This window comes from Hemiscyllium ocellatum, chromosome 21, assembly GCF_020745735.1.
Source record: "Hemiscyllium ocellatum isolate sHemOce1 chromosome 21, sHemOce1.pat.X.cur, whole genome shotgun sequence".
Taxonomy (NCBI): domain Eukaryota; kingdom Metazoa; phylum Chordata; class Chondrichthyes; order Orectolobiformes; family Hemiscylliidae; genus Hemiscyllium; species Hemiscyllium ocellatum.
This window is the reverse complement of record NC_083421.1, coordinates 19,534,313-19,549,407: the sequence shown is the minus strand read 5'-3', so window position 1 is coordinate 19,549,407 and position 15,095 is coordinate 19,534,313. Positions and strand designations below refer to the sequence as shown.

The 15,095-nt window shown below is 42.9% G+C and overlaps 2 protein-coding genes across 4 annotated transcripts in view; one reads left to right on the top strand and one right to left on the bottom strand.

Moving 5' to 3' along the window:
* anapc2 (anaphase promoting complex subunit 2) overlaps nt 1–4,448 on the bottom strand; it is a 109,847-nt gene extending 105,399 nt beyond the window's left edge. For all 3 annotated transcript variants that reach the window (XM_060841265.1, XM_060841264.1, XM_060841266.1), the window contains exons 1-2: nt 4,347–4,448; nt 2,623–3,224 (exon numbers count right to left, since the gene is read on the bottom strand). In XM_060841265.1, the coding sequence (XP_060697248.1) occupies nt 2,623–3,224; nt 4,347–4,445 (701 nt within the window). In that variant the 5' untranslated portion in view covers nt 4,446–4,448. The remainder of the gene's footprint in view (nt 1–2,622; nt 3,225–4,346) is intronic.
* Nucleotides 4,449–4,718: 270 nt separating this feature from the next.
* Nucleotides 4,719–12,599, top strand: ssna1 (Sjogren syndrome nuclear autoantigen 1). Its single transcript, XM_060841731.1, has 3 exons — nt 4,719–4,818; nt 7,542–7,741; nt 12,320–12,599. Exons 1-3 carry the CDS (start codon nt 4,767–4,769, stop codon nt 12,413–12,415), a joined length of 348 nt encoding a protein of 115 aa, XP_060697714.1. The 5' UTR covers nt 4,719–4,766; the 3' UTR covers nt 12,416–12,599.
* The last annotated feature ends 2,496 nt before the right edge of the window (nt 12,600–15,095 follow it).

Sequence of the window (15,095 nt, the reverse complement as noted above, 5' to 3'; positions counted from 1 at the left end):
TGTGACACTGGAAAAAGCACAGCAGGTCAGGCATCACATGAGAAGCAGGAGAGTTCATATTGGCGTTCCGTTCCCATCTCAGTTAAAGCAAAACACTCAGAGACATAGTATACTTTTACCTCCTTCATCTTTATTCTGGTCTCTGAAGGGAGAGAGAATGATCTCCCACGTGCACAGAGACATGAGTTCTCGATCTTCTCTCAAACAACAATTTCTTAATGAATTATATAGTCACTTACAGGGAAGAGCAGCCAGCAAAGGTAACATACATATTAATTGGGTGATCATTACAATCAGCGAGTGTCAATAGTAAAGATGTAACATCTGCAGTTACACAATGAATGATTCCAGCTGTTTTATTTGGGAAGTTTCATTTGGAAAACATATTTTGAAACATTCTGCATTTATTTCCCCACAAATATTTGAGATTTAAATCTGAACTGAAACTGCCTCTTCAATTGCTAAAGCACAGGAAACATTTTGCTATTTTCCTGTTGTTCTAGATTTTGGAAAAACTTTTCCTGACAGCTTTCACATTAGCCAAGTATTACTGTTAAAGTATTATTGGTAACAAATTATTGTTAAAGGAAAATAACTTTTGAATAACCTGAACAGGATACCCGAGGGTTTAATTGTCGGGCCATTGATTGTTGTTCATAATTGACTGATTGTTGAGGTAGTACAATTTAAAAGTTAATGGATTGTATAAAACTTGATAATGTCATAAATAGTGAACAGAGTAGTAGACTTTAAGAATTCAAAGAAGACTGAAATAGGCAGACACAATTTAGTGTAGTTAAACGTATGACTGTCTTCATACTGATAACCATCTTGGCAAGGAAGGAATAAGACAGGAAATGCAGAGATACTTTCAGCAGCTAACATCGTCTCTTGAGTTTCTTCATTCACAGGTAAAGTACTCCTTCAGACCACTGCCCTCCACAACCTGATCCAACAGATCCAATCAGCTCCCCTGTCATGAGCACGAAAAGTGAAGAAACTAACAGTCGGTAAGCTTTTTGTCAGTGGCCTTCCTACGTACATTAAACCACGTGATCTTTACCTCATCGTTCGATCATTTAAGGGATGTGAAGGTTACTGATCAAGTTAACATCACAACAGCTACCTGGCTTTGTTACATTTAACAGCAGAGCGGGAGCAGACGCAGCAAAGATTGCTGCATTCACCTAGCCTGCAGCTGCACTGCACACTCTAAATGTGTGGTATACTCCATCTGAAGCATCTCTGCAAGGTCTTAAGTCTCGTCAGCTTTGTTAAATATTTGACTGCCCTTATCCAAGAATTCAGATTTCTCCATGGAGTGGTGTGCAAGGCCAGATAGGATTTCATTGTTGTGTTTCTGTTCGCTGAGCTGGAAGTTTTTGCTGCAAACGTTTCGTTCCCTGGCTAGGGAACATCATCAGTGCTATTGGAGCCTCCTGTGAAGCGCTGCTTTGATGTTTCTTCCGGTATTTATATTTATACCACTATAAATACCGGAAGAAACATCAAAGCAGCGCTTCACAGGAGGCTCCAATAGCACTGATGATGTTCCCTAGCCAGGGAACGAAACGTTTGCAGCAAAAACTTCCAGCTCGGCGAACAGAACCACATCAACGGACACCCGAGCTACAAATCTTCAACCAGACTTTAAAGGATTTCATTTTCAGGTTGGATTTTACTGAACGAGATTTTAGAGAACTAGCTCATTTCCACTCAACTTGGAGGGGAAGCACAAAAACTAATTCTTTCATTGCTCCTCTATACTTTCCAACATTTGAACCACTTCAGCTCAATGTAATTAAAATTGCACTGCTCTCATCGTTATTGGAAGCTTAAGACAGAAGCTTCTAAATCACCATCAATTTTTTTTTCCACATGGGAGGATTCTTCCAACTCTATTTCCTGTAATGGACTTGTAATGTTTGTTGTTATAATCATTGTATGCTGTGTGTCAATAACTTGCTCAAGTACTGGCTGTCAGAGTCTTACGAAAGCTGGTCGTGCCATCTAGGTGGTTATCATGAAATAATAAAAGGAAGGAATGAGAAAGTGTATAAGGTATGAGCAGGTAGGGAAAGAGGTAAGTTTTGAGTTTTGGGAAACAAAAGGTTCAACTAAATAAAAACTTCCAGTGAACAATGAGGTGCTGAAGGTAAGGGTAGTGGGTTAACAAGGTAGAAAAGCATTCATTATGTAAAGCCATTTAACAAGGTGAAGCAGCATTCAGTATGTAAAGTCAGTTATCAAGGTGAAAAGTATTCATAATGTGAAGCCAGTTATTCATTGTGTAACAGCAGATGGCTTAATCTTTACAACTGACACTCACTCATTGTAACTGTCACCCAATCAATACAAATGTTGCCTTATCTGGATGCTCCTCCTGTAAGTGACTACATAATTCATTAAGAAACTGCTGTTTGAGAGAAGACCGAAAACTCGTGTCTCTGTGCACATGGGTTATCATTCTCTCTCTCTCTCCAGGGTCCGGGAATAAAGATGAAGGAGGGAAAACTATGTTGTGTCTCTGAGTGTTTTGTTTCAACTGAGGTGGGAACGGGATGACACTAAAAAGTACAACTGGCAAACTGCTAAAATTATGGACAAAAGATTGATACTTACAATACATGATTGACTTTTGCAAACTGCTCCACAGCAGTGGTACACCAGCATTGCTCTTTCACAGCATTACAGCCAGCACAGTTTAGCAGTTCTATATCATCGACTGCATTCTCATCTTCCTCTTCACTCATGCCATCTCCATTCCGTAGGGTCTTGTCTTGGTGCACATAGATACTGAAAGCACGAGTGTAAAACTCATGTATAATCTCCTGAAAGGGTTGTACAGTTGAGAAGAACAACACAGCTTTAACCATCGTGTAGACCTTATCCCTCAGTGTTCCAGGTCCTACACTGGTAATCAGACCCGCCTCGATCCAAGTCTCTAAATATTTCAGACTGCACAAGTAGGGTGCTAGTCTTTGATCCAGCATACAGAAGGCATCATATAGGAGCTTTGAGCGCTGTTGTTCTGTCACCATGTTCTCTCTTTGTGTGAGAAAGTCCCAGAACTCTGCTGCAATGTTCTTCTGCAGGTCTACCTGCAACACCTCCATAAACCATTCCATTGCCACTGATTGCAAACCATGCTGCCGTAAAGTTTCTAGTGCAACATGCAGATCATCCTCAACAAAGTCACTCCCACTTCCCATTCCAGACGCTTCCTAAAAAGGGATGTTTAAACACAAAAACTCGTTATTTCATTGCTCCTCTACACTTCCCAACATTTGAACCACTTCAGCTCAATGTAGATTAGATTAGATTTCCTACAATGTGGAAACAGGCCCTTTGGCCCAACAAGTCCACACTGATCCTCCGAAGAGCAACCCACCCAGACCCATTCCCCTGATTTCCCCCTGACTAATGCACGAAACACTACGGGTAATTTTGCATGGCCAATTCACCTAACCTGCACATCTCTGGACTGTGGGAGGAAACCAGAGCACCCAGAGGAAACCCAAGCAGACACGGGGAGAATGTGCAAACTCCACACAGACAGTCGCCCAAGGCAGGAATTGAACCTGGGTCCCTGGTGCTGTGAGGCAGCAGTGCTAAGCACTGAGCCACCCCTTAAAATTAAAATTGCACTGCTGTCATTGTTATCAGAAGCAAATCACCATCAAACATCTTCATAATAAAACAGATACACCTAGAGAAATGTTGTCATCAGTGAATCTTAACAGATATAATGGTGTCACTTTAGAACAGTTTAAAGGAGAAAGCAGGTGTTGCCATCAATCAGGTCAGAGAAGGGGCAAGAAGGGTTAGTTAAGGAGGGGTAGACAGGAAAGGACAGAGGTTGAGCAATACGGATGAGGTTAGCTCAGATGAGACGTTGGGTGGAACAGAGGATGCAAAGCAGATGATGGAGCTATGGGTTTGTCCAGTTGATTAGACAGTGTGTAGCCATAGTGTCATTTCATAATGGCTCTAAACTTCAAGACCCAGATCCTACCCATTAGCAAGACCAACGAACGTAGCCATTGCTATTAAGGGGGTACCACCCTCTTATCTGGGGGGGCACCACCTCCAACAGCCCCTTATTAAAGGGGGCACCACATTTTTTTTATCCAGAGGGCCACCAGCTCCAGTAGCCCCTTATTAAGGGAAGGGAAAGGGGGAAGGGAAGGTGGGAGGGCAGTACCTCCACTAGACCCCTCCGCGCCTGATCCTGAAGGGGACCCTCTTCCCCAGAGCAGACACCGTCCTACCCAGTGTAGTCTCGGTCACCATTCTCTTTCAATGTGGCAAACAAACATCAACGGAGAGTCAGAGTGTGCACTCACCAGGCCGAGTGCAGAGAGGGGGACGAGGCCGGCGCTCAGCCTACTCCAGGCGGCTGACAGACTGAGGCCGCACGGAGCAGATGTCTCCAGCAGCGCCATGGCGCTGAGTGCGGGAACGCGCCTGCGCAGTAATCCCCAGGCGGTGACACAGACCCGCGCACAGCCGGGTGCGTGGACCGGAACGTCCCCCAGCTTCCTGCCGGTAATCCTTATTTATTTTAAATTGTGACAGTTATTATCAATCTTGGTTCCGTTCTGGAACTAAACAGATGACGATTTCACTGGAAGGAAAACCAGAGATGAACTGTTGCCATGACAGCAAGCTGTCGCAGCGAAACATCGTCACGGGGGCAACGCTGTGTCGCAGGCTGATGACGCAGGCAGGGTTTGAGCGGTTCCTCTAGTTACCGGGAGGTCGCCATGTCCCAGCAGGGGGCCGCGCTGCAGAGTTACAACAACGAGCTGGTCAAATGTGAGCGGCCCGGGGGGGGGGACGGGACACTCGGGATCGGGGAGCTGAGTGTTGGAGGGGCGGCACGACAGGGGGGGGGGGGGGGGGGAAACGGGAGCGGGACGGGGTGTCGGGGGGGTAACGAAAGTGGGTCGGGGGTAATGGAAGCAGGTCAGGGGGTTGGGGGTAACGGCAGGGGTTTGGGGGGGGGGGGTAAATGAAGCCGGTCAGGGGGTAACGGGAATGGGTCGGGCGGGGTAACGGAAGCGGGAGGTGGGGGATAACAGGAGAGGGTCGGGGTAACGGGAGTGGGTCGGGGTGGGGGGGGGGTAGCGGGAGTGGGTCAGAAAAGGCAACGGGAGTGGGCCGTGTTTGTGTTGATCTGTCAGCTCTGACCGTTAGTTTTCTGGATTCCAGTTTCATATTTGCATGCTGATCCTTGGCAACCTTACCTAAAAACTCAGTCCGTTTCCAAGTGCTTAGGGATGACACACAGCTTAACCCAGGCACTACTTGTCATCCCTGCTTGCTTCCTAATTTGACATGCCAATTGCCAATCATCTAGTACTTGATAAACCAACGTTACTCCTAATGAAATATTGGGAACATCAAAACTATTGTTCCCATTCCTTGCTGACTCCATCTCTTTCCCTGACTACAGTGTGAGGCTGAGCCAGTCAATTTACAACTTTTACAACCTCAACATCCCAAAATAGGTCGCAGTGCCAGTGTGAAGCTGGGGTTGTCGGCCACATGTCCCAGTGACTAGTGGATTGTATCAAGCAACACATCCTGTTGACCATTCGGAGCAGTGCACTCATGCTGAAAGAAGTCAGAATGTTCTTGTTGACCAACCTGTGAGATGGAAGATGAGGTCCGATTTGTCACCTTGGGTAGCTGGGCTTTGTTGCTTGTACCTCCATTCAAGTTCACCAGCTCATTTCCCATTTACCTGGTTGGGCATTCATTTTGTTCTGGGTTTTGCAAGAGTTTCATCCTTAGAAAAAAATAGAGCTGCAACTAAAATGCACAAGTATAACATAGCATTTTACAGCACAGAAACAGATGGTCTAACTCGTCCATCGTGACCAGGTGTCCGAAACTAACCTACTCCCATTTGCTAGCATTTAGCCCATATCTCTCTAAACCCTTTCTATTCATGTGTCCATCCAGATGCCTTTTAAAAGTTGTAATTGTACTAGCCTCCACCATTTCCTCTGGCAGCTCGATTGATACACACACCACCTTCTGATTGAAAAAGTTGCCCTTTAGGTCCCAGTATTATCTTTCTCCTCTCACCTTAAATCTGTGCTCTCTAGTTTTGGACTCCTGTATCCTGGGAAAAGACCTTGGCTATTCCCATGCCCTCCATCATTATAAGGGCACCCCTCAGCCTCCGATGCTCCAGGGAAAACAGCCCCAGCATATTCTGCCTCTTTTGTTTAGCTCAAACCGAGCAACCCTGGCAACATGCTTGTAAATCCTTTCTGCACCCTTTAACACCTTTTCAAAGCAGGGAGACCAGAGTTGACCAGTATTCCAAAAGCCGTCTAACCAATGTCCTGTACTGCTGTAACTTGACATCCCCACTCCAATACTCAATGCACTGGCCAATGAAGTCAAGTATGCCAAACCCCATCTTCACCACGCCCTGACTACCTGTGTCTCCACCTTCAAGGAACTATGAACTCTCATAGGACTATCACAAGTTCTCTTTGTTCAGCAACACTCCACAGGACCTTGTCATTAACTGAATAAGTCCTGCCCTGATTTACCTTACCAAAATGCAACACCTCACATTTATCCAAATTCAACTCCATCTGCTGCTACTCAACCCATCTGAGATAACCTTCTTCACTGTTTGCTACACTGCCAGTTTTGGTCTAATCTGCAAACTTACTAATTATTCCTCCTACATCATTTATATAAGTGACAAAAAAGCAGTGGTGCCAGCACTGATTCTTGAGACACACTGATGGTTACAGGTGTCCAGTCTGAAAAACAAACCTCCACCATCATCCTCTGTCTCCTCCCTTCAAGCTAGTTTTGTATCCAAATGGCTTGCTCTCCCTAAATTCCATGTAATCTTGCTTACCAGTCTACCATGCGGAACCTTGTAGAATGCCCCGCTGAAATCCATATAAGGCAATATCCACCACTCTGCCTTCATCAACCTTTGCTACTTCTTCAAATAACTCAATCAAGTTACTGAGAAACGATTTCCTACATAGAGCCATGTTGACTATCCCTAATCAGTCCTTGCCTTTCCAAAAACATGTACAGTAGGTCCTGTCCCTCAGAATCCCCTTTAACAATTTACCGATTACTGATGTCAGGCTCGCTGTTCTATAGTCCCGGCTTTTCCTTACCACTTTTCCTAAATAATCATAGAATCCCTACAGTGTGGAAACAGGCCATTTGGCCCAACAAGTCTACACCAACCTTCCAAAGAGTAGTCCAGCCAGACCCATTTCCCTACCCTTTTACATTTCCCCAAAGACACAACATTAGCCTCTCTCCAGTTTGGTGGGACCTCATCATGACAAACAATGACACAAGTGTGTCAGCAAGAGGCCTAGTAATCACTTCCCAATCTGCAAAAGGAGCCCATTTAGCCCTTTTGAGCTTGTTCTGCTGTTTAATTAGAATGTGACTGAACTGCCTGTGAATACTATACTGTGTCCCTTAATACATAAAAGACTGTGTTTTATATGTTCTGCTGTGACTGCTTATTGTTATTCCAGGTATCGAGGATCTGTGTACAAAGCGAGAAGAGCTGAACCAACAAATCCTACAAGAAGAGGAAGAGAAGAACAAGTTGCAGAATGATATTCGCATTTTGACAGAGAAACTTGCGAAGGTCAATGAGAGTCTGGCACGTAAAATGGCAACCCGAAATGAATTTGATAGAACTATTGCAGAGACTGAAGCTGCTTATATGAAGGTTTGTGAAATGGTCACACAAGAAGATGCATCCATTAGATTGAAATTCCCCCAAGATTCATGTAAATACTGCCTGATGGCTAGCTGAGATTGGACTGAACTATTCAAAAGATGGGAAATTTCTATGACTTGGTGGACTTGCAAAAACTGAGGAACAAAGTGGGCTATTCAACCCACCAATGATCTGAATTCAATCCAATCTGGAACTCCACTCTGCCTTTCCCATAACCCTTGATTCCCTGACTGAATAAAAATCATTCATCTCCGTCTTGAATGTCTTTAATGACCAAGCCCTCTATGATAAAGAATTCCACAGATTCCCTGAAAGAATAAATTCCTATGTCTTAGAGTCATAGAGCTGTATAGCATGGAAACAGGCCCTTTGGTTGGCATGGATGAGTTGGACCAGCTATCTGAAATTTATCTAGTCCCATTTGCCAGCATTTGGCCCATATCCCTCTAAACCCTAAATGACCAACGGCTAACTCTGTTAAGATTATGCTCTCTGGTCTGAGACTTTATCACAGGGGAAACAATCTCTCAGCATCAATGCAGTCAATCTCCTAAGAATCTTATATTTGAATAAATTAGCCCTTCATACTTGTAAATTCCATGAGTACAAGTCCACTCTACGTAATCTCTCCTCATAAGATTCCTCCATACCCAAAAACAATCTAGTAAACATTCTTTGGGCTGCCTCTATCCTCTATTCATGCAAATGTACTGCCTCCAACACCACAGACTCCTATTATATTAAGTAGTATTATGTGTGGTAATTCATTGAATGTCTTTTGGAAATCCAAATACATAAGACCATAAGACATAGGAGAGGAAGTAAGGCCATTCAGCCCATTGAGCCCACTGCGCCATTCAATCATGGCTGATGGGCATTTCAACTCCACTTACCCGCATTCTCCCCGTAGCCCTTAATTCCATCTACTGGTTCCTCTTTATCTAAACAGCTTCTTACCACCACACACAATTTGAATAAATTTGTCAGGCATGTTTTCCTATTTATGAAGCCATGCTTACTCTGCTTGATTAATTTGTGTTCTAAATGCTAAAATCATAGACTCTTGATATTTTCCCAATGATTGTGAAGATATCGACCCCTCCAGAGGGGCTCCCTTGGTTCAAGATCAGTCAAAAGAATCATTAGGAGTACAATCTGTTTCAAGCAAGGTTACCAGTTAAATAAATTAAGGCAACCTGGCGCAGATTTGTCTAGCAACACAGAGGTTAAAAGTTTCTGTGTTCCATGAAAAAATGGCGCAATTACATTAGAAAATTGCACATTATTTATATGTTTTTTAAGAGACAGCACAGCCTTAAATTACAAGAAAAGACCAATCAAATGTAATAAGGTGACATGATTGACAACAGGTTAATCAAAGGATATCCCCTGGGAAAGGGGTCTTAATTACGTAAATCGTCATGTCATGGTTAGTTTGAATACCGAATCACTGTTTTATGATTCATATTATGATAACTCCATTGTTTTCTCATCTCTAAATACAACCAACTTAGCAAAGCATCAGTTCAAGTTCCGCGTCAAAGAAAATCTAAAGCCATTTTGTTATGGTATTTTAAATTGAAAAGCCACTTTGTCGTTAATAAAAATCTACATCTACTTGTTGCTTCTGACAACAGCCTAAATTCAAATTTTAGATCCTCAACAGATGTTAAGCTAGAGGTACCTTTTTTTTTGTTTCATTCAATTTTTGAAAAAAGGGTGTTACATCAGGAGTTTTCTAATCCTCCAGATCTTTTCCAGAATCTAAGAATTCCTAAAGGATTATTACTAGTGCATCCACAATCTCTGAAGCTATTTCCTTTAAAATCCTGGGGTGTAACCTGTCAGATCCTGGGGACTTGTAGGTCTTTTGACCTATTAATTAGTACTTTCTCTCTGATAGTTATTGCTTATTCCCTCTTAGCCCAAATATTTTTAAGTCATTTTGGAATGTTATTAGCGTCCTCTACCACAAACACTGATGCAAATTATTTATTCAATTCCCCTGCCAACTCCCGGCCTTGTTCTCTATTTACTTTGTTCTTCAGTTTTATATATTATTTCCGACTTTGGAATTGTAGAATTCCATTCATTTACATTACGTTCTTACCCGCACCTGGCCTGGTGAATCCGTGACTCCTCGTTCTTTAGTCCTCTGCAGATGTTAAGCAGGCTTGGAATCACTTTGAGTGGGGGAGATGTCGAGGCCATGCTGCTCCCGAGTGCTCTGAGCTAGGGTCACTGGACCTGAAACATTAACTCTGCTTTCTCTCTGCAGATGCTGCCATACCTGAATTTTTCCAGTACTTTGATTTTGTTTCTGCTGCTATAGTCAGGCCGCCTTATAATAAACGTCTTCCTGGTATCACCTCTGCCACGAGAACCAATGGCACAGTGCAGATTGGAATAGGTCTGTCTCCCAATCCAAAGCCGAGCTCACGATGGGAGAACTCTGACCAGACCTACCCACAGCCTGCTGCTCAGCTTCAGGCTCCAACTCCAGAACGGAGAGAGATTCCAGTTGGCTGTGGTCTCAATTACATTCCGTCCAGAGCAACCTTCTACAGCTTGGCAGACTTGGGACCCCAGTGCTTCTCAAGCACCCAGTGATACAAGTGGCACATCTCCCAAGCCAGCTGGTGGCCCAATAGTCAGGATCCAAATGTCACCCACCGAGGAAGAGCCATACAATGTGCAGAAGCAGTGTTAAGGAGCTGAATCTGGATAGGGTGGAGGAGGAGTGAGCTATGAGTTAGGGGGGCTGATTTGAGGAGTGTAGGCATGTCTGAGTGAGGAGATGGGGATTTAGGAAGGGAGGCTGCTGAGTGGGGATGATGAGGTGAGAATTAGTGGCTTTAAAAGCATATTTTCATATCAATACAGGGTGTGATACAAGTTAATACTAATTTTGAAACTCTCAAGTAGCAAGCCACCTGATGGATTTGAAATTCATTTTTAGAATCAGAATGACAAGCTCATGTAGAAATTCTGAATCAGCTGGAAGCCAAATAACGAGAGAATTAAAATGGTAAGATCAGACAAACCTGAACCAGGCGGGGCTCCAGATGCACCCACCCTCAGGATCCCCTCCCCTCCACAGGGGCACAGTGGTTAGCAGTGCTGCCTCACAGGACTAGAGACCCGGGTTCAATTCTCACCTCAGGCGACTGTGTGGAGTTCGCACATTCTCCCAGTGTCTGCGTGGGTTTCCTCCAGGTGCTCCGGTTTCCTCCCACAATCCAAAAATGTGCAGGTTAGATGAATTGGCCATGCTAAATTGTCTGTAGTGTTAGGGGCAGGGGTAAATGTAGGGGAATGGGTCTGGGTGGGCTGTGCTTCGGCGGGTCAGTGTGGACTTGTTGGGCCGGATGGCCTGTTTACACACTGTAAGTAAAAAAAAAATGTGCAACCTCCACACAGACAGTTGCCTGGGGCTGGAACTGAACCCAAATTCCTGGTGCTTGTGAGGCAGCAGTGCTAACTACTGAGCCACCAAGCTGTGGGAGATTATAAAGGTAGAGATGGGCAAGACTACACCGATTTGAAAAAAAAAGTTTAAAATTGAGGCATTGCTTAACGAAGACAATTGATAGAATAAGTGAATAGTCAAAACTGTGGCAGATTTGAGTTCAATGTAAGCAAGTGAGAGGTTATCCATTTTGGACCATGAAAGGATAGATGAGGGCATTTGCTAGATGGTATGAAGAGTGGATGTCAAAAGAGACGGGAGAGCTCTGGTATATAGATCTTTAAAATGTCAGAAACAGGTGCAGGAAATAATCAAGAAAGCTAATGGAATACAGGCCTTTATATCTAGAGTACATGGATGCAGCTGTTATGCTGCAGTTATAGAAAACCCTTCTTAGGCCGCATTTGCAGTACTGAGAGCAGATGAATAGAGTGAATATGGAGTTGGATCATCCATGATCCCATTGAATGTCAGAACAGATCAAGGGGGTTGTGATGTTTTTCATCTTATGCAGTCTGGTCATAGCTGCTGTTTTGTATGTTTACCATTATCAGGTCTCAGCTCACCAAATGTTTGCTTGGTGCAGCAGACAGAATGCAACATGTGAAAGATTTAAAAAACACTGACTAGCAAAACCGAAGGATACAAGGCAGTCTAAGGCATGCCTGCTAATGTTGCCAATTGAAATCAGGAAGTTGCAAGAGGTCTGAATTGAAGTGCAGAAATCAAGGACCCTCTACAGTGTGGAAGCAGGGCGTTCAGCCCATCAACTCCACACCAACCTCCCAACAGCGTCCCACCCAGGCAAAACCCCCACTACCCAATCCCTGTAACCCTGCATTTCCTATAGCTAATCCGCCTAGCCTGCACATCCCTGGATACTATAGACAATTGAGCATGGCCAGTCCACTTAACCTGCACATCTTCAGGCTGTGGGAGGAAACCCATGCAGACACAGATTTCACTCAGCTAATTTATGAAGAAGGGAGATCTTTGCCTATGCAACTTTTGATCTTGTAGAAACATACAATTTCTCCCTCTTCTAATGATAGCAGTTAAGTGCACTAATGCTGTGGTGTTTCCTTCTATCTATACAGATCCTCGAAAGTTCACAGACACTGCTCACTATTCTGAAGCGGGAAGCAGGGACCCTGAATCAAGTCCATGAGAGCGCTGACACCAAGGATTCTTGACGCTGTAAATCAATCAGCTTCAGGGAGCAGTAATCACCAAGAGATGGAATCTGAGATTGTATCAGTGAGAAAAACAGAAAATAACTAATGCTGGATCATTTTATAAACAATTTCAGATTCTAGCAGCATTGAATACTAAACTTGAATTTATTTATTTTGTAATAAAATTTCTAGATACGAAAAATTTGGTTTATCCTCATTATATTACTGGAGGGTAATTGGTAAAGCTGCCAGTAATGGATTAAAGTCTTCCTGGTTTGAATTATACAAGGGAGGGTGATCCCCACCCCTCAGTAGTTGTAACATGTCATTTTTCTGTATTTTAGATTGTGGATTGGAATGGGAAAGAAACTTTTAAAAGCAAACAACCTGACAGTGATTGTAAATGCTGCTTACACTGCTGCTGCTTCAAGTGGTAGTCAAACGCTCGTTTACAGATGAGTCAAGGTGTGCACTTAAATAGAGCTTTCAGCGAAAAGTGATTGGTTCAGATTTTGGACTAATGACCAGTCATTGATGTCAAAGGCCTTTTTACCTGCGAAGACCTGTAACTGGCCCCCAGATAGCTGAACAGCTTGGGTTCTGAATGTTTTGTCAAAAACAGATTGTCATTTGGAGGAAAGAAAGATTGAGTTTATGCTTTGCAGTAAAAAAAAATCATCTGAAGCCTCAAAATTATTTCCCTTTCATGTAACTAAACTGTGACTTCAAGGTCTCTGGTTCATACTTTTAATCAAATCAGCCTGTGTGCCCTACAAACAGGAAAAGATCAAGGAATGGGGAATCAAGGAGCAGAAAATCCTGACAAGCTGAAAAGACCATCTCTTTGATTTTTTTTCTCTGTACACATACAGAAGGCAGGGGTATAAGGGAATTAGAATTTTAAATAGATAATGTTAATTGCTAGATTTTTATGTACCATCAAGTGTGGAGAATTGATTTGTTGCTTTGTTGACCCAGATCTAAGACATGTATTACAGAATTTTCTGTTCTTAGCAAAATCATTTAATTTTAATGACTTTGGGAATAACATGGTTGATTTACAGTATGCCACCCAGGTGAGATATAAAGTACTCTAATGGCTCAGTCCAGCTTGACACTGGGTTAGTGTAATGAGAGGAGAAAGAGCTGACATCTGGTCTGTTCACTGTTGATGTTACTGGAAAGACAATGCAGTTCGAAGATTATTGAATACTCAACAGATGCCATCTAAATAGTTTTCAGTCAGACAACATCATAGAAATTTGCAGCACAGGGTTATTTAACCTAGCCTATCAGTGCCAGCTGAGAAAGTTACACAACCAAATTTCACTTTCTGGCTCTTGGATTGTGGACCGTAAATAATAGGTTATGACGCTGCACATCAAAATACCTTTTTAAACCAAATGAGCTTTGTTTCTACTGCCCATCAGCCTGTATTCCATACGGTCCATAGGTCCTTGTTATCTACTCAAAATCTGTGCATCCATGTAATTAAATATTTACACTAAGATTTACAGTACTTGATGGGGTAAATTGCAAACATTTCTTTCTGATACAGGGAAGTTCAGAACAAATAGGGGTACAATTATAATCATGGTAAATATGGCCTAACTACCAGAGACCATCACGGATCAAATGCTGACCTGACCACAATGACAATGCCAAGTAACCCAGGTATTATATTAAACTAGATGAAATATTAATTTCAGACCACCAAAAGATAGTAAAACCAAATATCAAGAAATAGACATCTCATTTAATTCACTCACAAGAGGAGCTCACCCTGAGAAGAAATGCCTGCAAATATTCAATTTGGAAAAGATGTTGCCAGGACTGTGTATGAATAGTAAAGGTCTTTTCCCTTTGGTAGGGGAGTCCAGAACTAGAGGACACTTTTAAGGTGAGAGGAGAAAAATGTAAAGGGGACCAGAGTGACCATCTTTTCTCACAGGTGGTTTGTCTGTGGAATAAACTGTCCGAGAACGTGATAGATGCAGGTCCAGTTACAATATTAAAAGACATCTGAACAGGTACATGAATAGGAAAGGTTTAGGAAGTTTTTTTTATATATAGAATCTCTACAGTGTGGTAACGGGCCATTTGGTCCAATAAGTCTGTATTGACCCTCTGAAGAGTAACCCACCTTGACCATTTCCCTATCCTATTACTCTATATTTTCCCCCTGACTAATGCAGCTAACTTACACATCCCTGAACGCTATGGGCAATTTAGCAAATCAATTCACCTAAACTGCACAGCTTTGGACTGTGGGAGGAAACCGGATCACCTGGAGGAACCCATGCAGACAGTTCACACAGACAGTTGCCCGAGGGTGGTATCGAATCTGGGTTCCTGGCACTGAGGCAGCAGTGCTAACCACTGAGCCACAGAAGATGGGCCAAACACAAGCAAATGGGACTAGTTCAGTTTGGGAAACTTGATCAGCATGGACAGAAGGGTCTGTTTCCCTGTTGTATAACTAACTCTCAGGCTAAGAACTCATAACTAAATTTTCTTTAATCTGTTGGTGTATTTTTTGTTAGATGATATTCTTTTACTCAAGAAAGGTATAATAATTGCTCTTTCATTTTCTAGTAAATTACATTTTAATAAAAATATTTGTTGTGCTGGTTTGTAACAAGATGCACAGGCTCATAAGACAATAGGCACAAGAGCAGAAATTAAGCCATTCAATCAT